This window comes from Dromaius novaehollandiae, chromosome Z (assembly GCF_036370855.1).
Source record: "Dromaius novaehollandiae isolate bDroNov1 chromosome Z, bDroNov1.hap1, whole genome shotgun sequence".
In the NCBI taxonomy this organism is placed as follows: Eukaryota; Metazoa; Chordata; class Aves; order Casuariiformes; family Dromaiidae; genus Dromaius; species Dromaius novaehollandiae.
Genome location: NC_088132.1, coordinates 8,303,988 through 8,326,187, shown reverse-complemented (window position 1 = coordinate 8,326,187; position 22,200 = coordinate 8,303,988). Strand labels below are relative to the sequence as shown.

Below are 22,200 nucleotides of genomic sequence, written 5' to 3'. Positions count from 1 at the left end.
AAACAAAAACATATAAAAAAGCATCAACTGTAATCAAAAAATACAGATATTTGCCATTTCTGACAGCAGATACACTCTTTAAAATAATTGCTAACCAGGATTTGGTAACTAGAATCATTTGTTGTTTTTATATAAAACCATACAGAGTGATTCCTTTGTCTAAAGAAGGGCTTTTGCATCTTTCTCATGGCAACTTAAGATCACTTAAATTTCTTGAAAGTTACACCTAAAACAATTAAACGCTAGCTACCTATTAGTATCTGATGTTTGATCATGCAGCTTAGCCAGCCTCCCTGAGTGACGTCAAATCAGGAAGGTTTCAGGGGGTTCAAGTTAAGCACGTTATAATATTTAACTGTATTTTGCAAACAAATAGGAAGTCTGGTTTTAATATTAAACCTTCCAGCATAGCCAAAAGGCTAGCTGTAAGCTTTTCATGTTTGTTAGGACAGCAGTTCCCCTAGAATGCACTTTTAATTTGTTTCCTACAAAACCAGCCAAGCCTTACAGCCAAGCCTGAAGACCTGTCGTGGCTGCTGCTGCCAATGGCAAAACTGTCACAGGCATCAGTGGCAGCAGGGCTGCACTTCAGTGTCCTCTTCACCATAAAACTAAGGATTTTGTAAAAGTTAAACTGAACATGAGCACAGACTAATCCTCGCCTTGCCTTCAGGGAGGCAGCACGTTGTCATTTCTGTGCCTAGCTGAGCCCTATTTTGAGGGATTTACGTAAGGCAAAGCATTTGTCTTGCTTTAATTTCTTGAGGAAGAAGGTACTTTACACTAAAAATCTCCATTAAAAAAATTGTGGAAGCTTAACCTTAGGGACAACTGTCTTCTGTGTGAATGAAGGACATATAGGAAACGAAAAGATGAAAGAAAAGACTTTCTAAAAGCTGGAGTATGAACTTTGAAGTGAAAAATACTGCTTTGACCTTTCCTCCATTGGGACATTTTCTCCCCAGGATGGCTTACAGGGTCATTAGGCAGTATAGTCAGACAATTACATATGATAGCACTGCGTTCCAACTCTCTGGTGATTGTGCATCAATATATGGTTGAAAGCTTTACAGAACCGTCTTTAAGATGAACATTTCCACCGGCACGCCGTCTGTGTCTTCACCGCCTGAACAAAAGGGAACTTGTCTCCCATTCGGTGGGTCTTTATACAGCAGAGCCCAAAAAGTTTGTGCAGCAGTGCTATGAAGCTGTTTTTTTACCCAGAAGACATGGAAACACAGTTTTTCTTGAGACACCACTACTGAAGAGCAAAACGGAAGGGACTGCTGGACACTCCCAGTTGCGCCCACCGTATCATTGGACATCCACAATGTTGGCCCTAATTCTTGTGCCTTTGTAATACAAACGGCAAAGCCTTTTGTTTTGGTTAATTTTTGGAGTTTCAAAAGTTTTGTATGTCGTTATACACTTAAATTTTTCAGTCTTTAAATCTACAAAAGAACCATAATGTTTCTGGTTTGAAAGTGATGTATACACTGTTCACAGCTTTCCCGGGCTCTCAGATGTCATGCAAGATGTGATATAAGCACAGAGTGCCTGTATTTCCACTGGTAGATCCTTTTATAAGGATTTTATAACTCATTCCATATAGGGGAAGAGCAACATAATTTACCTGTATCTTTCTTCATATAGGTAACTAGAATTCTGTTCTTAACAGAAAGAAATGAAAATGAAAACCACCTGCTGAGAATTCATTCATTTTTATTTCAAAATTTCTTTAAAGATATGCAAATTCTGATAGTTTTGTTAACAGTCTTCTAAGTCAGAGATACCTTCACGTTATTTAGGAAACTGTCCTGCTTTGTGTTTTCTGTAATTTTTCTGACTAGCCAGTGAACCTGCATTTTTGCACTGTAATTTATTAAGATGTTAACACAATGATTGTATTACTTGACATTTTTCAGGACTTGGCATCTGGTAAGTATGTAAGATATCTCAATTTCCATTTTTTAAATAAATAAATATAATGGAGTTTCTGTCTCTAACATTTGGGAAGAATACCCAGAATTACTATGCATGATGCCTAAGATATTAAAAATAAAAACTCAAAATATGTTTTAAAAATCAAATTTTCTAAGTTGTTTTAAAATGTGGAATCCACCTTATTCTTATTTTAAGTATTATTATTTATGCTTGCTTGCTCTGGCCACTTGTGGGGTAAACTATTCTCAACTGTTTTGGGAAACTGCTCAATCAAAAGCCCTGACCTACTATTTCAAGCAAATTATTTCATCCCTGCTCCTCTCAAGTTGAATAACTTAACCTCGAGGTTACACTGTATACTGTCTCAATGTCTCAATTACAACCATCTACATTTACATTTCTAGGTCTGCATAAGCATCATCAAATTCATAGGTCAGGAACCAGTCTGTGAAATACGATTTTGATGTGACTATTACTCCCATACATTCTCATTCACTCTTAAACTCTCACATGCTCTCAAAACCTATTACTGTTAATGCAGACATGATATGGAGGGGAGATTATATCTGCAAAGCTAAAATTGTTCCCCATGACCTGAAGTGCAAATTTGCAACAAATATTAGAACTACTAAAGAGAGACAAGGTGGTAAAACTGCACTGAATTACATATGACATTATACAATTTCCCTTGAGTCACCTCCTACAGATAAATCATGTCAGCTGAGTATGACAGAACAGGAAAAGAAAAGAAAACTGGTTTAAATTCTGAGTTTTCACTTAATTAAAATTTGTACATTTCAGACTAGAGCAAAGTAGATAGTCTTGAAACTTCTGGTAAAACATCACTACTTTTAGTACATGTTACCCATTATATGATATGATATTATCTTGTTTTATAGAATATCATATGATACACCACTACTTCTGTCACAACTCACGTAATTCCATTAAAATTTCAATTTTTTTCTTTTCTATTATTTTTTCATTTAAGATTTTCCATTTTTAATACATAAAAACATTTTAATGTTTGTGTTTTGCAACTTTCATCACAATGCATATGATTTCACAAATTCCTTTTTGAATAGCATAGTTCAAGCACCTGGCTTGTATGAAAACTGTCTTGCAGATTTAAACAGGACACAGTGTAAACAATGACCTTTTAAGTGAAATACAAATTGAAAAACGATCACAGCAGTCAAATCACCTGGTAGAATAACCATAAAGTCCCTCTTCCATCGTGCTTCCTAAGCAGAAGCACTTTTTGTGCGTCTGCACTGCTACCTTTTGACCTTGGTCCTCAGCCAGCTCTGCTCTGCAACCTTTCCACTACGTTAGCTATTCCCTTTTCTCGCCTGACCCTCATTAGAAGCAACTTTCTTCCTGTTTTGTTACAGAGAAAGGACATCTACTCATTCAGTTTGGTGCGGTCCAAGACACTGCCCTCCGATTAAACACTCGAGCTGTGCAGTGGGAAAGGAGTTGAAAAAGGCCAAGAACAAGATTAAAAAGAAGATCCTGAGTAACTGAAAAGCAGAAAAATAATGGAACCATGCAAATTAAAATGTATTATGAGGCTATTGCAGCCTCTTGTCCTCCCTCCCTTCTTCTTTACATACCCGCTCTATAAGATACAGTAATTTGAAATCAAGCGTGCTGTTTCAGGACTGAGCTATCCACTGGCTGTGGATATAGCTTGCTGAAATGGGCAAGTCTGCAAATGTGACACAGATGACGGAAAGAGTAGAGTGCCCAGAAAAGACTCCCTTTATTACTTTGGCAGTGCATTATTTCAATCATCTTTGTAATTTCTTCATTAAAGTTTTCTGGCAAGATCTCTTTATTTCTGGTATTTAATGGGAATGTATCTGAATTTTCAAAATGTTTCACATAGCAGGAATATAACTTGCTGTCGGGCTTTTTCTATAGCAATTAACTTAGTATATATCCACACTGATACAATAGTGTCAAGTTCAGGCTATAAGATTAAAACATGCAGTCTGATAAGTACAGATCAACCGAAATAAAACAGCATGTATAAGTTCTTTATATCAACGTCATTATTTCAGTGAACACTGTGTTGTGCCAGATGTACAAGTGCTACAGAAGATATGAGTTACAATAATTGCCTGAGCTTTGGATAGGGGTCATGGATAGCTTGGATAGCTCAGCATTTCTGTGTACCTGTGTCGGTAGTCTCAATGATTTCAACATCAAAAAAAAAAAAAAAAAACACGGGTAAGAGGAATGATTTTGTAAAGTAAAATGTGTTTGACAGATAGGGAGAAGGTTCAAATTACATAGGAAAAAAATGTCATTGTAATTTTAGTTCGATCCACTATCCTATGGGGAAAGAAAATTGCAGAAAGGGCATTCCTGAATGTTTGGAGCAGCAAAGCATGAGGCAAAGGCGCCCCGGGAGACGGTCCTGCCCCAGCAGGGAGGAGAACTGTTGGACTTCATGTCAGACAGGACAAACGTCAAGCATGCCCCTATTTGAACAGTTTATTTTAATGCATTTCTGCTGTGTGCTTACACTTTTTCAGCTACATTTCCGGAAGAGCAGCTGTTGCTCGTGACCAGGTCCCTCAGCCTCTCCGTGAGCTGCAGGGCCATAACGCTGGTTTCCCAGGCTCGCTGCCCAGCGGTTGTGTGCGGAAACACCTAGGTTTAGGCTTGTAAATCCTGCATCGAATCTAGCCTGACACCTCTCAAGCGGGTTTTACTGTAGTCCTGCAGCTCATCGGACGTTTTCCTGCATCCTGATCCCCTCCTCTCACTTCCGCGGATGCAATCAGCTTTTATCCACCGTCTTCCCTACCTTCCTCAAACGCCTTCCTGCAGTTTCTGTGATTTCCCTTCCCTGTAAGACAAAACTGTCTGAAAAAAAAAAAAAATCAGAGAAAAGTCTGCCTGGAGACTTGCCTCCATAAAATGTCCATAAAGCACTACTAGCAAACCCTGGGAAGGTCAGAATGAGATAAAAACCTCCTGTGTTTTTCATGACAAAAAGCAACATTATATCAAATGCATTTTCTTCACCCTGTGTGCCTGTGGCACCTTGACACAGCAAAGCCTGCAAAACCTGCTGCTTCAGGTTCTGATTTTCAGCAAGCAATTGGGTTATATTTGCCACAACAGGGATCCATCCTCTTACAGTGTTCTCCATAAGGATGATACAAATGAAGACCAGTAATAACGATGAACAGCCGTATTTTTGTCACCTTGAGATACTGAGCCTTAAGGATGAAGTGTTACTGCAATACTTTCATTACTGGAATATAGCCAGGCACCAGGACATGTAGATCAGGGTTTTTAAAGCTATTTAATTAATAGGTGCAGTGGCAGATGGCTTAGTCTCCTTTTTTACAGCTAACATGATTTTGGGGTCCAAAGTTCTAATTTCACTGAAAATTAGGCCTTCGAGAGACAAAATCACTTAAATTGAGATTAAACTTATTTTGTTCACTTCAATTCATTTTTGGTTCAGCCTTCAAATACCCTTTCAAAACACAGATCAAATTTCTGTAAATTACTTTAAGGTGACCATGAAGTAAAGGCCGGACATTTATCATCTACATCAGAAAATAACAGTGATAACAAGAGCAATAACTTCAGTGCTATTGCTTGATATGAGGTATTGTATTCTGAACATGATGCTAGTTGATAATAATGTTTCTACCACCCTGCCATAAAACTTGTTCTTTGTCCCCTCCACCCACGGTGAACCAGCTTTCACTGAAGCAAAAGCATGACGATGTGGTGGGACTCCAAGTGCCTCCACTTCATCGCTGTGAGCACCGAGGATGCTCATGACCCTTTGCGGGATGTTAGGAGGAGCCGTCTATATTGGGAAGCAATTGCAGCAGGAACAAACTATCCCCTTATAAATCTCAGCTGGATGTGACTGCAGAAAGACAGCAAGTCAGTATTTCTTAAACCTGATGTGGTGGCAATTCCTATTTGGGCATACGTTTGATACTGAAAGCTGCACAAGTCAATGCAAATTAACCAAGGATCACCCCTTGTCAGAACTGTGACACCTCAGCCTTAATCCTTTCTTCCCTGTGTATAGGAAAAGGACGCACTTAGACTTTGCAGCCAAGACATAGAGCATATGTATGCTCAGTTAACTTCATTGTTCTTACCGGATGTCAATTTGGCAAACCACCATAATGCCATTACTTGCTGATATTCTTTAGCACTGCCTTACCTTGGCAAAACAGAGGTAAAAGGGTGACATGATGCTCCCTTTCAGAGAATGATTTAGCATGCATAATACTCAGAGTGCAGCAATTATTATCTATGTATGTCCATCTATGCATTGTATCTATGTATTCATAAGTAGGACATATATGTATGTACATAGATAGAGATGTATCATACAACTTTAAGGTCAAGCTTGCAATTCATCTTCAAGGGGCTGCTGGGATACACTGTCCAGAAAATGCGGAAGCACAAACCAGAGTTGGTTAATGACTGGTTGGATGCAGTGCGAGCATATGGCAGGAAGCACATGGAAAATTAACTTGTCAGACATATGTCCACTGTTTAAAAGTGGTATAGATATAATCTGAAGTGGTATAGATATAATCAGACAAACTGCCTTTACTGCAGTTTGTCAAGCGCAGAATTCATGTTTTCTGTATGAAGCCTTCACTATAAAAGAGCAAAAGCCCACTGAAAGCACTGATACACAAAATTTGCTCTCCTCTGTTTCAGACAGAATCTCAGCACAGGAGAGTTCACTGCTTGGCTATAAGCTACAGCATCACAGATGTAAAAACTTTATAGCTCCTTACAAACTACATACAAGCAAGATTCAGAGCTGCATGTAAAGTATTTTTTTCATATCATAAGGATCAGAAAAATAACCCAACATTCAGTCCAGATAAGCTGAAATCTCAGTTCAATTTCAGGGCACTCTTTTTTTTTTAATTATTCTGTGACAAAAAAGCGCAGAGCATGATGCTATATTCCTTAAATGAATAAACAGCCAAGTTCTTCTATATATTCTACATTCTACTAAAAGTGCTACCACAACATGATGAACAGTATATCAGTCTTCCCTGCAGAGTTAACCCAATGTTGCATTTTGGCTGGTTCTCCCCTCTTCTCCTCTCCAGGGAAGTGTAGCATGAAAGAGGTCACACTGGAAAACAGCATTTGGCTGCCCAGTGTCCACACCGGACTTGTGTGCAGCATTTAGGTTTCTGGGGAAACATCCCGTGCTTTTGGTGCTGCAGTAATTTCATCCTTTTTATGAGTTCTTTCACAGCGAAGTGGAGGATGATCCATGGAGGATGATCCGTCCACCTTTTCCATGTTTCCAGGCAAAAACGGTGGCAGCCTAGGCACACGTCAAACTAACGTGGCTCCAGCCTGGCACATGCGCTTCAGGCATGGGTCCAAACGGTGACGAGGATTGTATCCAGCCCACGGGTATGTGTCAAACACGGGCATTAACACAACCATTACTCTGGCAAGAGGAGAGGCATCGAGGCTCAAGACCCAGTGGCAGGGATCTTGGCTGCACCTTGCGATGTGGGAAGTCAGGAGAATAGTTTGCATGGCTGGATGAGGAGTCCAGATGATCTGGATTTTTAGGGGCAGAGGAACTCCCTCATGAGCAGGCCAGCGATTTCAAAGTAGGACCAGATTTCCTGATCAGTGAATTTGAATATTTTTTGATGTCTAAATACGCTCAAAAAAACCTGACTCTAGGTTTTTCTGCATGGCTTTAGGCACTGACACTTTCGAAAATCAGTTCCAAAGTTGATAAATATTGCTGGAAGAAAGAAGAGAATAACAAAAAAGAAATCAACATACAACTGAAGCTAGTGACGAAGAGATTTTCTGTGTGCCTATGTCCTTTTTTGGCATGATGTACCTTCAATTTCTTTCATTTTATATAATAAAATCCATTGACAATATCAGAATGCAAGCTAGAAATTTATCTTTTTTTTGAAGAACTATTAGAAAAGTCAAGGCAGCTGAAAAACATGTCAAAGAAAGAAGACCAAAATCCAGTGAAAGAAGAAAATGCATGATTAAGAAAGTATGTTTTCCCTTCAAACTTTTAACAGAGAATTAGGAACAGTGATCATTGCGGGGGGGGGGGGGGGTTCGAAGAAAGACAGATACAGAAGGTGTCATTCATAAGCTAACGAAGTGCCCAAACTGTTCCGATTTTAGCGTGTAATGACCGCAGCAGTTCAATATGCCCTCCAGCGATTACAGTGGCAAATAAATGGTGCAGGAAGTTTCTGTTTCCCCCTTAAAGTAGGTTTAAGATTATAAATTAATCTTAAAAGAGATTATGAGTATCTCAAAGAGTTAATGAGTATCTTCTAACTGCCTATTTCTCTTAATTGTCCAAAGGCCAATTGATCCTGAAGTGTATAAAACACTGACTCACGAAGATGAGATGCACAGCTAAGATAGCAAGCAAGCAAACAACAGACAGGGGCTAAGTGCTGTGTCTGCTGGGAAAGATGCCCAAAGGTGTTCTCTCCTTCATTCGTCTTTTTGTGCTCTTACTCAGTTTCTGTGCTATTTGTCTGGGAGCATTTTGCCTTTCCACAAGCACTTTGCTATGCAAGTGTGGAAATAAGCAGCTGGCTGTTTACTGTCTGTTACCTCTGGGGTTCCTGCTCCTTGTGACTGGCATTTGCTGGAATGCTTTCCATGAAGCCATCAAATACAAGGGCCTCAGCAACATCTTCAATCGAAATCCCAGCCTTAGAGAGCTACGTGTCAGCACCATAGACAGGTATGTGTTACTGTTCGGCTACCTATGGGTAGAGGGGAGAGATGCTGTTTTGTAAGCATGCTCCGAGAAGAAAGCAGCAATACAATGATAAACAAATTTCAGTCATTTTATTATATTTGCATGGAGAGAACTGTTGTCAGAAATTTTATTTGCAAGATCAAGTAGCAATCTGTGCAATGCAAAACAGTTCGTAAACTACACTTCTAAAAACATTGCAGGTTGCACAAAGTGGTCCAAATCCGTTCATGGAGAAAACAGATGAAGCTACACAGATTTTAGTGGGGATCTGCAGGGACATCATTAGTAACATCATAATAGACAATTCACAAATCTGTTGCTGTGGGAGATATTCTGGTACTGTTTATTCTTGCCACGTTGTTCAGTGAGCTTCAGTTCCCTATATGGTCCCTGCTAAGGTTGATTTTTTTTTTTTTTTTTTTTTTTTTTGGTAAATGTTCCTGCTATTTCTGAGCAAAGTCTGATGCTTTAATCCAGATAGTTTCTTAAGCTGATCGGCACCGGGCCTGACAAAGTTTTTAACAGGGTCACTGGATGCAAGTTAGTTTTCTTCAGCTGTTGTAGAAACAGTGCTATAAACACTGACAACGGGTGCTCTAAGAGCTCTGTAATTGCAACATATGGCAAATTTTGGTTAGATAAGCAGGGACATGCAAATCATATTTTAAACCTGAGGAAAATAGTGATTACTCTAACAATAATTTAACCTACTTCAGGCAATAGTGTCTCTCTTTTTCCAGATAAAACTTTTCTTGAGTACTTGTCCAAATATGTGCAAGAGTGAATGCTTACACAGCACAGGTGGAAACTCTCATAAAGAAGGCTCTTCTTTCTTGGAATTCTGTGTTTTAACAGAACATTTCGGAGAAAGACACAGATAATGATCCCGGCTATTGCAGCTATTCTGTATTAATACCTTCCATTGATCTAATCCTACTAAGTCAGGTTTCCATTCACAGTTTAAGCCTCAGCTAAGCTGTGGAAACATAGCAGACGCAATGTCTAATCAAGCTCTCTCAGCTAAAGCTCTTTTCACCGGGGTGTGCTTTATTTTGATTTGCATATGTTTTATTTTGATTCGTTTGTTTTTCAGACCCGATTTCTACCCCCCATCTTATGAAGACAGCACAGATCCTGAAAAACAGACTTTCCCACTGCCATTTGCCTCCACGCTAAAAGACGAAGAAGTCTCCAGGCTCCCTCCGCCTCTGTACACCGAAAGCAGCACGGAGTTCATCAGCGAGACCAGTGGACAAGAGGAGCCACCACCGTACGAGCTGTCTGTGCAGGAGCCACGGCAGCAGCAGACGGATGAGCAAGACTCAGCCGCCGAAAGAGTGTCTAGCACTCATGCACCCACACAAGAAAACAGTTGCTGACAAGGCACAAACTGCCCTGGGACCCAAGAAAGAGCAAAGCTGGTCAGAAATTCTGGGACAAAGTCAGTGGGTAAAGTCCCAAGTTTGTGAAGTGGGCAAAGGTGGAAGAAGATGGGTGTCCGTGCTCCCTAGTATTGCACCCCTAGAGCAAAACTGCCTAGGAAAAGCACTGATCACCCCCATGTTTGAGAGGAGCTGGACGCCTTATAAGGTGCGTGGTATTTTCAAACAGAACGAAGTTTTCAGGCTTGCAGAGGATTTGCTAAACCTATGGAGTGCCACCATAATGTCGTTATAACACTTGTTGTATAGGAGTAAATTCTTCGGCACACAGCTCTGCATAACTGCCTTTATCATGTAGAGCTCTGGCAGCGCTCTGAAGTACTGAAAGACAAGGAATATTTTTGTATCATAAGTCACTGAAGCTAGCTGTTCTGTTTTGGTGTGGTATAATGGGTATTTTACTATTGCATCCATGAATAAATTTTGTATTTAAGACAAATGCCATTTGCTTGCTTATGATACAAGGTGTCCGTGATTCAGGGTAAGCACACCAGAGAATCATAGTATCAAATACAGTTCCTGAATGCTAACACGACCACCCTGGTTATGCTCACAGCCTCTCAAAGGGAACTAGCAGGTGTAGTGGGAAAAACCTTCTCTGCATCATTCCTCTGAGCTGTCTTTAAAAGCAGTTGCTTCCTCTGCAGATTACTCAAGAGCTTTAGGGACTGAAAAAGGGATCCTATACTCTGTTTCTGACAGAAGTTGCCACATGTTTGGGGAGGGTGCAAGAAAGAGGACAAGAGTTTAAGAAAGAGGCTTAGATTGAGCCTCCCCCTAGTCTCCTTCCTTCCACAAATCCAGAGACAAATTTGCATCCAGGCCACTGTAGTCTGTAATTCCAGATGGCAAGAAAGAATTTTGCTGAGGCTCACTCGGGTTTGGACCTGCAATGCTGACTGTAAGTGGAGTTTTGCTCTTTGTTGCAGAAGCAGCAAGATCAAAAAGTTACCAGACTTTCCAGATGCCCGCCTCATTAAATAAGAACAACTTCAGCATTAGGGCTTCATTTACATTAGAAACGCAAGCCAGGGTGGTGGTAGTAATAGTGGCTAAGACCAGGGATGAAACCATCTAATCAGTTTTGTCTTCCAAAAATTTTCATCCTCCATGGAAAGGATATAAACTTTCACCTGATGTAGACAGACGGGAAAGCAGGATAAAGTGACCTGGAGTAACTACAGAGAAAGGAAAATAAATAGAAAGAAAGAGGAGGAGGAGAAGCATGTTAAAAAGAAAAGAAGCACAGACTAAAAAAGAATCTCTGAAAAACAGTAAAGCTGACAACATGATGTCATCAGCATACACAGGTTTTTTGAAGTGACTGAGAAGCTGTGCAGCACAGAAGAGAATCATAAAAGCCAGGGGAACATTACATGTTGTTTCCAAAACAGCTGAAGTGAGTATCTCCTACGCCAAGTGACCTTGGTAACGTCTTACCTCCCAGCACTTCCACATCTGCAGCCAGAAGTGCGTTGCTCCAGGGCCCAGGACCTTGAACGCTGTGGGCATTGCACAGGGATCAGTCACAACAGATGAGGCTGATTAGCCAGGACACATGACAAAATTCTGGTGATGTGGAAGCTGATTACTTTCTTGCTGTGGGTATTTACATTTTCCTACACATAACCTTTAATGTGAGCCCACGTGGGTGGGAAATAATCAAGACTGCAAGTAGCTCAGAGAGCAAGCACTGCAGTAGCTTTTCAGTAATCCCATATTTTCGTTTGATGACTTAGTGGCTTGCAGTATGGAGGAAGCATTTTGCATATCCAGAACTACCTTCTTCTTGCTGGATCATATGTGTGATCAGGAAACTGAAAGATACTTCCTGCTCCAAAGTATCCCACCAGCACAGACCTGAATTCATAGCTCTCCTTTAGGCAAGGTAGAGGATGACTCCTTTCATCCAAAAGACTGATGTGTTGTATACGCCTTTGAATAAATAAGGCCTCCAAAAAAAGGGGACATGTCTAGTCCCCATAGTGCAGGGAGGATATGGCAACTAGCCCCTTTTTTTAGGAGCTTTTTGACGTTTGCTTAAGGCACTTGGAAGGACGTTCTTGGACTGGGTTGCTATAGGGAATGCGACTCTCTCCACATAGTTAATGGACAGCCAGGAAGAGCTAAAACCATCTTCCTTTGCTTCCTCCCACAGCAGTCCTGCAGTGCCCTTTTTCAGCTCCGGTCTTCTGCAGATGTTTTTTTTTTTTTTTGAGTGCTTAATGGATCCAGAAATGTGAAACTGCAGATACTGTGTCTTCGGTCAGCCATATGTAAGGAAGCGTTTGAGAAATGAAGGTTCTTAACAGAGGGAGAAATTTCAGGTTAAGACCTAAATATTTTACTTTATTCAGTTTGTTTCTCAGTTTGTTTTTTTCAGCTAGATTAACTGCTCGGTTATGAGCTTAATGGAAAATGGTGTGGGCGATTAGCTCAAAAATGTCAACAATCTTAAAGCAGGGAAAGCTTTTAAAAGGTTTGTGTTGCTCACAGCTCCTAGCATAAATTCATCTTTGGCATGAACAGCCACTGAAGGTTTTAAATTAAAAGGAATCTTCTTTTTCCTAAAGGACCTGAATAAACCAAAATAAGGCTTCATAACAGATCAGGTATTTTCAGGTGAGTGCCATTGCCTTCCGGATTGCCTTCAGACAAAATGTACTTCTCATCCTGCCACCAACTTTCTTACAGAAGGGCATTCTTTCCAAAAGAAAATGTCAGTTAATATCCACTTAGCTGTGTCGACAGGTGAATTTGCTGATATTTTGTAATTTAGCTCAAGCCGCATGATGCTGAAGAGTAGAAGTTAGAAGTCTGTGTGGTAAAAAGCTTATCATTATGCTCCACACTTGAGACTACTCCAAACAGTTTGTTGCTTCTAGTCACCTTAGCATAACTACAGTCTCACACTGTTTTCGGTAATTTGGTGTCAGCTACTGTGCTTTTGTAAACTGTTATGGAAAGTTAAATCAGAGCATCCTTTTACCCAATTCCCCATATTTACCCATATTACCCCAAGTTTGGGTTTATTACCCTCCAGATTCACCTATTATTTATTTTATATGATGAAGGCAGTTATAACATTACACTGTCAATAAATACAAAAATTATGGACAGTAGGACATAGCTAAACACAGTAACATCCAGACTTGTTTAATTTTAACATTGCACATTATTAAATCTTTCTTGAACTACGCCACTTTCTTTTACTTCCTTTTCCTCTTTTTCTAGCTCTCAAATTCATTGTTGTGCTATTATATTAGCATTTTTCCATCTGCTCCTCATTATCATCTCTTTTCAGCTGAACACAGCAATATATCCTGTACATTCCTATCCTCTCCACCACTTGCTGCCTCTTTTTTTGTTCCCGGGATCTATCCAAGCCCCATCTTGGTCAGTCCTCTGCTAAGGCTCCTTTATATCTCTATCGCTCTCATTGGTCTTTGGGAATTCATCTTCGTTTTTTTTCTCCCTCTGCCTTTTCCCCACCCTGCATGCGAGGAATATGTCTTGGTATCAGTGGGTACAGAAAAACTGGAATTTTGGGAAATAGAAGGACTGTAAATAGTAGTGTAGTCACAGCTGAGCAGTATGGGAACATTGCAACTTCCAGACTTGATAATGCATACTGTGATAAAAAAAACAGTATTAATAGTAGCTTTCCCTCTGCTTGAAATGTGCTGTTTTCGAGAGCCTTGCATCTTTGTATAAGCTGATGCGTGTTGCTCTTTTCACTCACATCATGAATGTCCAAGTATTGACCTCCTGTGTTAGTAACTAAAACATCTCAGTGCATCCAGCACATTTAATGAGATTATGGCTACAGTCCTTCCCTGAACACAACAAACTGTTTGCAGTATCAGAAACAGTGACCTGCTGATAAAAGCACTGATATACTCTTTGACAGTTCTGATTCATTCTTCACGAATTTTCCCATTGCACGTTGAAAGACACTTAGATTTTTAAAAGCAAAACACACTGAGAATGCAAGTCCCACATTAAGCTCGGCAAATGCAAAGCTTGGTATTATAACTAGGCCTTCTCCACATCAGGTGATCAGATCACCAGGTGATCAAAAACAGTTTCATTACCAGGGAACTTGTAAGAGATTTTTGGAAATTCTTGGACTGTCCATTTCAAAATATTCATTCACACAGGGCAGTGATTTGAATTAAAGGGTTATAATCCAGCACAAGTGTATGCCTGACTTCGTGTAATCCCCTACAGTTAAGAGGTTACTATCCTGCACCTAGAGGAATCTGATCTATAGGAAAAATAAAAGATTATTTTTTCTAGGTAAACAAGCTTTCTGTAAAGATCAGTAGGCTTAAATTCAGAAGTAGATGTCCAAATTGTGTCTCTCATTGAGGTCTTCGCCAAAAAATCTATATAAAAAGCACTAAAACCTTAAACACTCTTTTGGCATATGAGAACACTTAATGGCAAAGTGGAATACTATGTGAAAACATTAGTGTCTCATCTGTTTAGAGTCAATTAAGTAGATAATGTAATCGTAATAAAGGCAGTTTTATTAGGATGCTTGAAAGTGCAGTGTTTCTTGTCAGCAAGTACGTATTAAGACAGAAATACAGCATTCCACTTTATTATGTACTAAATGTCATAGCAATTTCTGACAGAAGTGTTGAAAGAAATGAAAACAATTTCCTTCACTGCAATATTATCTAAATTGCACTAAAAATTCAACAACTGCAATGAATTGAAACACACTGCAAAGAGGCAAGTTGCACAAAGCCACCTTGACAAATGATGCAACAAGTGACCACACTGTTCCCAATGAAGCAAAACTTTCAAACAAGTCACATGCATAAAGTGTTTGTGTTCTTTAGAGCAAAGTACTGTAGCTAGAACTGCAGTATCATTTCGCAAGCAGAAAAACGTATCTGTTTCCTTCTCTGATTTATGATGGGACCTCTCTTCTCCCTTTGCACTCCCCAGCTGTTTGTTCCATGATTCACTATTATAAAGAATCTAAGAGAAGCTGAGTTCAGCTGGTGAGTAATTCATTAGTGTTCATTTTCATTCTGCCTTTGCTACACGCTCATTTGTGGTAAGTGGAACTTGAGTATTCCAAAGATTTAAAAAACATCCACAATAACTCCTTTATGAAAAATTACTGAACTCACAATGGTTACCTTTCAAGCAAACTAAGCCTGATATGATCTGCTGACATGAGGAATATTGCAAAAGACAGCTGAAGTTCCACACCCAACATACTGCTGGAAGGACACATTCAGCTCCTGTAGCACAACTGCCTCCCTTTGGAGGAAAAAAAGCGTCAAAATCAGGAAAACCTACAGGCACAAGTCACGCTGATACACTTTTAAAGCAGGGGTTAAAAAAACAAAGAGGGATGACCCTTTTCTTTGGGAGCAAGTGCAAGTGTGTACACAACACGGCTGCCAGCATGTCTCTGTGAGCAAAAGACAGGAGAGGAGTGGCATCAGATTAGGAAATACACCCTTGCAAAGTTTAGTATACAGCCCTTAGGCCCCAGACATGCTTTGTACATGTCTTTGTAAACCAACAAGAAGGTGACAAGAATCCCAAGCAATATTCACCATCATGTCTTTGCTTTGCAACCCCTCCCCCTCTCTCCCTAATTAAAAATTCCCCAACATTTACCATGGCATTCAAGAAGAAGCAGTTCACCCTTTCTGTCACGCTGTTGATAGCATTTGAGAGTTAAGGCCTTTTTCTTTGGTTATTTTGTTATCTGAAAGAAAGTTATTACAGCTATAACACAGAAGTCAATGCAGTACTGTCTATGGAGATCAATGCAACTGAATATGCTCAATATTATATTGAATTCTTCTTCCCCCCCTCCATATATCCCCAAGAAAACTATTAAAATCATACAAGGCACAAACAGCTAACATGTTTCAGCAAGGTCCTGTCTCTTCCTTGCTGTTCCTCTTTGGCCCTGGTTTAATGATCCTTTATGGCTTCAGGTGATGACGGTGGGTCCCTTTCGCCCTGTTCTCTCATGGATCTGAGATATTTTCAGTGCAATTGCTATAAGAGGACTCAGCACAGCCTAGAAAAGAAGAGATGTAATGAATTACATAAGGGAGAAAAATTAGCCAACACTGTACACGTATAAATCCCCTTTCTTAACTGCAGAATTGTAAAATAATAATAGCAAATTATTAAATAATAATAATAAGCCTGCCACTGCTACATCGTGTATGTTGTTCCATTACACTTGGTATAACTGAGTATTAGGCTGAGCATATATCTTGTGAAGTGTTACACTGAGTACAATCTAAATTATGCATGAAGAGAACCAGTAAATATAACGACAATGCGACAATGTAACAGGAATTGTGGTGATCTTGTGAAATCTGCTTATTTCTGTTCTGATAAGTGGAAGCCCTGAAGATGAGATTTTCTTACCATGCAAGCTTAATCTGTGAAGCTTAGGGTCAGAATGTGCTGTGACAAGTATCTTAATAGAAATCACAAAAAGGTGTTTGAGCATCTGAGGTTTTATTAGATGGGATAAAATCTGCACTCTCAAGTTTCAGGCTACAAACCTTATTGAATGACCCATATACATGAAATACTGCCTAGATGGGCACATAATAGCTATGGTAGTACCATATCAAGACCAAGTAAAATATAATTTTTTCAAGTGGCAACTGAATTTTCTCTGAATTAGTTATATGATATGCAAAGATAAACTGGCAGGAAAACTGGAAACCTTTTTTTCAGAGAATCATATATTTGACTATGAAACTAGTAATGTAATTTTCTGACTTTCAAGATTTTTCCCCCTCTCTCAGATAAACTACATTCTGGTTTATCTGCCTTTCTATCAGGTTTTAAAATAAAATACAATAAAATCAGTAATCCTGAAAAACTTAACTTTACAGATATATTTTTATAATCTTAATATATAATCTATTTTTATAATCTTAATAATCTTAGTCAGTACTCTGAATCTGTTTCAGCATTTAACAGTTTCTGACAGACTGAAGTGTTTGGTTTTTCTATACAAACGGTTGGATGGTTTAATAAAAGTAGTGAGCAGACAAGCTAACTGTCCAAACGGAGCAATGAAATGATGCCATTCAGTTTGTGATGTGCCATTGGTGTCAAGTGAGTTTATGATAAAGGTTAGTTATGTACAAGTGTGAACACTTTGACATGTTGCTATTCAAAAAGCTCCGTATTTGTAGATATGTATCGACTGAATAATGGTTGAAACAGAATACATGTCCATTAAAGTCAAACGTGCTTAGTGGAGATTAATATGTGAAGCACAAATACGAACATTTTTGGGCAAATCCTACAGAAGTACAAAATAAAATGGGCCAATTTATAATGTCTGGATCATATCATTCCTTTCTTCCAACATTATGGATTAAGGAGAACTGAAAAAGACCAAAGCATCTCAACTCCCTCTGGGACTCTCTAAGAATTCTCTTCCCTGTTCAATTAAAAAAAATAGGAAAACTTAATAAGCAACCCTACTGAACCAGTTTTACTTGACGATGCCTTCTTAAGCAACAAAAGCACTCTAAAGTGAAAACAACAAAACAAACAAAACCTTGCTCAATGCTTTGAACAAGAACCAAAATAAAATTAGTCAGATTTATGCCACAACCATTTACCTAAGTATTTTAGAGGCTTTTCTGTTGCCAAATGGTTCCAAATATCATTAAAATACTCCTGTCTCCTTTTTACACGTCTTACAATCACACTTGCAAACACAGAATGTCCTGTCTTTAGTTATGTGCTGTCACACTTCAGTTTAACTATACTTCTCATCCTGCAGATCTAAAAAATAAATAAATAAATAAACCATACATATTCTCCTTTTCTCTTTGAAGTGATAAGGTGAAAAGAGTAAAGCAGAATAACAAGTAATCTCTACAATGAGTGACTTATATTTCAGTTGTGAAAGAGAAACCACAGTTGGTGATCATTCACTTAATATGATTTTAGAATGACTTCTGGATCTTAAAGAGATCTCCAGTTAAAAATATTTTTAAATACTTCTTTCTACTTAATAAATTGTACAATTTTACTGGCATATGAACTTAGACAGCAATTGCAATCACTCCATACATTTAGTAATATATTTAACCCTGGAAACTATTTGGGAGGTATGGCATGTTATCCTTTAGATAATATTTAAGAAGGGAACCATAAATTAGCAAAATCATTGTCTCTAATCAGAATTTTACTTTTGTAAGAACACTGAGAAATTATAGCCTCTAAAGCCTATAACTAGGCTATAGAAATTATATCTCAAACTAAGTAGCCGGTAAGGATGACCATTCATGCCAGGAAATACATCAAACATGGAGATATCTGACACATGGCAAAGAGGTACCAAAAGCCCTTTGCTTGGGAATACTCTGCACTGGAGCTGTGAGAGGAATACCACTCCTTCCTGGCTCCTGCAGCCTTTCTTCTCCCTGTGACCTTGCAAGAAAATTCCATCCAGCTACCTTTCACCTAGCCACGTTCACAGACAAGATCTGCCCCTTGAGGCAGCCTGTTTGCCAAAGGGTCAGGTCTCTAATGTACTTGATTGTGGGTTGAAAGCTCAGGCGGTATCTGGGGTCTGGCTTTAGACAGATATTTTTGTTGGTCTGGGTGGATGAGTAACATCTGTATGTCAGAGAAAACCTTGTGAAAATCCACCATGTGAAAGTGGTAGTTTCATTTATGCTGCAACTTGACAACTTCCATCAAAAACTGATTCAGTTCTGACACAAAATCATAATCTGTCCAGACTTGCTTGGAAAGCTAGTCTTTTACTCAGTCTACACTGAATTAGAGTCTTGTTAGGAAAACCAAGTGTAGGTGAGTTTTATATAGCTTAGGCATGGATATCTTCATGGTCTTAAATCCTCTTTTCTCAGTTCAGTGTAAGCCTCAAAAATAAGTTGCCACATCAGTTTTATCAATGAAAAGAACGCTGCCGAACTGATCTGGAAAGGTAAAGCAACAAAAGCTCCAAGAGTGACAATAGCCTTAAAATAGTATTCGAAATATTTTAGTGAAAACATCATGTAACTACAACTATCTTCTGCCGTTCTCCAACTTTTGTTCTGTCTTCTCTTATAGTATAGCTCTGAACTTTGCATACAGCATCTTGCCAATGTATGTCACTGTGGGCTCTTCTCAGCTTAAAATGTACCTAACTGAATGAACAGGGGGGAACACTAAGAACACAGGACCAAGTTATGTGTATATACGTTGCTATTTGTAAAATATTAGGCACTAACCCATTTGCTCCTTGTCTTCTGGGATCACAGAGAAAGGTAATGGAAAGCTATCCAAGCTAGCAAGCAATTAAAAGAATGTCATACTGGGGGCAAAGGTCCAGCATCGGCCAGCTAAACTTTGTCTGATTGTTATACAGGTTTTAAGGCTCCTGATTTACTGATAATCAGAATGACACTTCGAACTCTAATTATTTCAGAAGAGACATGCAAGCCTGGCACAGTATAACTTATTCTAGTAGAATTCACCTTCCTGGAACAATAGTTAATGCCTCTGAGTTAAAGAGAGATAAACAAGTGGGTTAGTACAGCATGAAGTCCTCAAAGAAGGGCTATAGTTTAATACTTGGAGCTCTGTCAAGACAGTAATTCTGTCAAGTGCTTTCCATCTTTGCATCTTCCCTTTTTAAATGCTGCCATCAAACCCAAAATTCTATCTCCTCAGCTGCTCTTCTATCAGATTTACCATAAATTAAAGATGATTTATAGTAGTTTTCCAATTGATTCAGGATTTGCAGATTGCTCTGAAGTTACCAAGAAATGTAGGTGCTAGGTTGTGTTATTGTTGTTGTATGAGTTACGGTAAGTCTTGAAGTTTCAGGCAAGGGCTAGAGATTCCTTTCTCTCCTAATACTTAAACTCATTGTCAGTCCTGCTTTTCTTTAACCTTTAAATGTTATACAGAAGGCTGCTTAGAGGCCAGGGAAACTGAGACAGGTCTAAATCCAGCAAGAAGGGACACAAAGGAATTGAGGCATAACTCCTTCCTTTCTTGGCTCTCCCTGCTCCCATGACTTTTTCCCTTGCTTCATGAAACTGCTTATAGCTGCTGTTACCTTTTCTCAACATGTGCAGCAAAATCAGTATCACATGAACTAAGGGAGAGAAAAAGAAAGGGAGAAGAGAGGGAGGAATCCCTCAAACATGTCTCAGTGGCCTTACCTATTTAAAACAACTTTGGACATAACATGCTTTAAAAGTCAAACCAACACACTTACGAAGCAACACTGCTATGATGGAAGACAAAAAGAATGGACCAAAACAACTGGAAGGTGAGCTCAGCATTAGCATCGTACCAGATCATGCATGCTGTGTGGCACCATACCCGTATCCCCATCAGGGCTTATGTCGTGAGGGATGAATGCACAGCTCAGTGTGTCTACCTAGTACATGGATGCCTATGGGATCTTGTATTCCAAAAAAGCAGAAGTCTTTTGTAAAATTTATGCTACAGTCATCAGGCCTAGATGATCTAAGCAATGTGGATAACCTGGTTACTTGTGGAACAAACTGACTCAGTCTGTAACAGCCACAGCACTGGAGCTCTTCACTTTACCGCAGTGAAGAGCTACATTCACCGTTTGGGCAAAGGGAACTGACATCTCTGCAGTTCAGCACGGTCTGCCACTAACTCAAAAAAAATACTAGTAAAGGTCAGCTGTTCTGGCCTTAGCAGCTGTGCTGCCCGTAGCAATAAAGAGGAGGGTGTGTGTGTGTGGTGAAAAAGTGAAAAGAACAGGAAGAAAATGTAAATTGAGCAGTGCCTGCAGCAATCTATCCTCGTAACAGATTAGGGCTTTTTTCAGTATGTCCATGGAGCTCAGACTGAGGATTAGTTTTAATGAAGTAATTTATTTGATTCATGAAACATTTTATAACTACTGTCACCTGATTTATTTTTCTAATGTAATAGGAAAACAAACTATTCTATTTTCAACTGGTTTAAAGTTGTTCATTGTATGGCTTTGTGCAGAATCAGAAGCTAAATTATTTGAATAGCGTGAACATGCTGTGTTACATAAGAGTGATCAAACTTGGGGATGGAAATCCCCATATCCCACTTCCCCTTAAAGAAAACCTTATGAATTTTAACAGTAAAGGCAAAACTTTATATGAACTCTTTGAACCATACCGTATATTTTAAGAGTCAACCATAACCTTACTAGAAGACCTCATGCTTCAGAAGAAACAAAGAGGGAGTAGCGAACTGCCCTTGTGCTTAAGGATTGTAAGAGTTTCTTAACAGAACCCTATAGGAAGATGTAATTTTATCCCTTTTACATCCTATTGAGCAAAAAGATTTCTGCTTTATTGATCCCAGTTCCCTGGTCTTGAAGAAATTCATATCATAAACACTCACTTCATAGAAACATATTAAAATATAACCCCTTTCACATACTGACCAAGCTCCACCTCAGAACCAGTTCGTTTTTCCATCTGCTACTTGCCATTGAAATAACATTCTGGAAACTCAGTCCTTTGGTGATTAGGATACTTTTTTATCCCAATGATTTTTTTTTAAACAGAGTGCCTTTTAGGACAGAAACAAAACCAAAAAACAACTGTTGCTGCAGAATCTATGTTTGGCTGCTGTTATTCCAGTGATTCTATAGTTAACTAGCGTCTAGGTCAATTTTGCCTTTGGGAAAAGTAATTTACAGCATTTGTGATCCTCTGTGTCCCATTTAGAGACCATCTGATACAGACTGTGTAGGACTATTGCAGCACCTCTTCATTGCTATTGCAATTCAAGTAACGAATAATAAGATACTGTAAATAGAGCCAATTAGTCCATATTCAGAACAGTCTAATTTATTCACTGCAGTGTTTCCATGGCACTCACCCTGCAAAAGCAGCACAACAATATTTTTAAGGAAATGTTGTTTCCACCACTGAAAATATTCAAAACAATTCTACATAATGAGTCATTTCTTTTTTGGTCTTTGTATACAAAATGTCCTGTTCAAATCTTATCCAAGTTCAATGA

At 39.1% G+C, this 22,200-nt stretch overlaps 2 protein-coding genes across 2 annotated transcripts in view; one reads left to right on the top strand and one right to left on the bottom strand.

The window, feature by feature from the left end:
* Positions 1–8,395: 8,395 nt before the first annotated feature.
* On the top strand, positions 8,396–10,606 carry TMEM252 (transmembrane protein 252). The gene is made up of 2 exons (XM_026100527.2): positions 8,396–8,713; positions 9,825–10,606. Exons 1-2 carry the CDS (start codon positions 8,436–8,438, stop codon positions 10,108–10,110), a joined length of 564 nt encoding a protein of 187 aa, XP_025956312.2. The 5' UTR covers positions 8,396–8,435; the 3' UTR covers positions 10,111–10,606.
* Positions 10,607–14,684: 4,078 nt separating this feature from the next.
* Positions 14,685–22,200, bottom strand: part of PGM5 (phosphoglucomutase 5) — a 72,353-nt gene continuing 64,837 nt past the window's right edge. Inside the window, exon 11 of the mRNA XM_026100526.2 lies at positions 14,685–16,231. Within this exon, the coding sequence (XP_025956311.1) occupies positions 16,142–16,231 (90 nt within the window). The 3' untranslated portion in view covers positions 14,685–16,141. The remainder of the gene's footprint in view (positions 16,232–22,200) is intronic.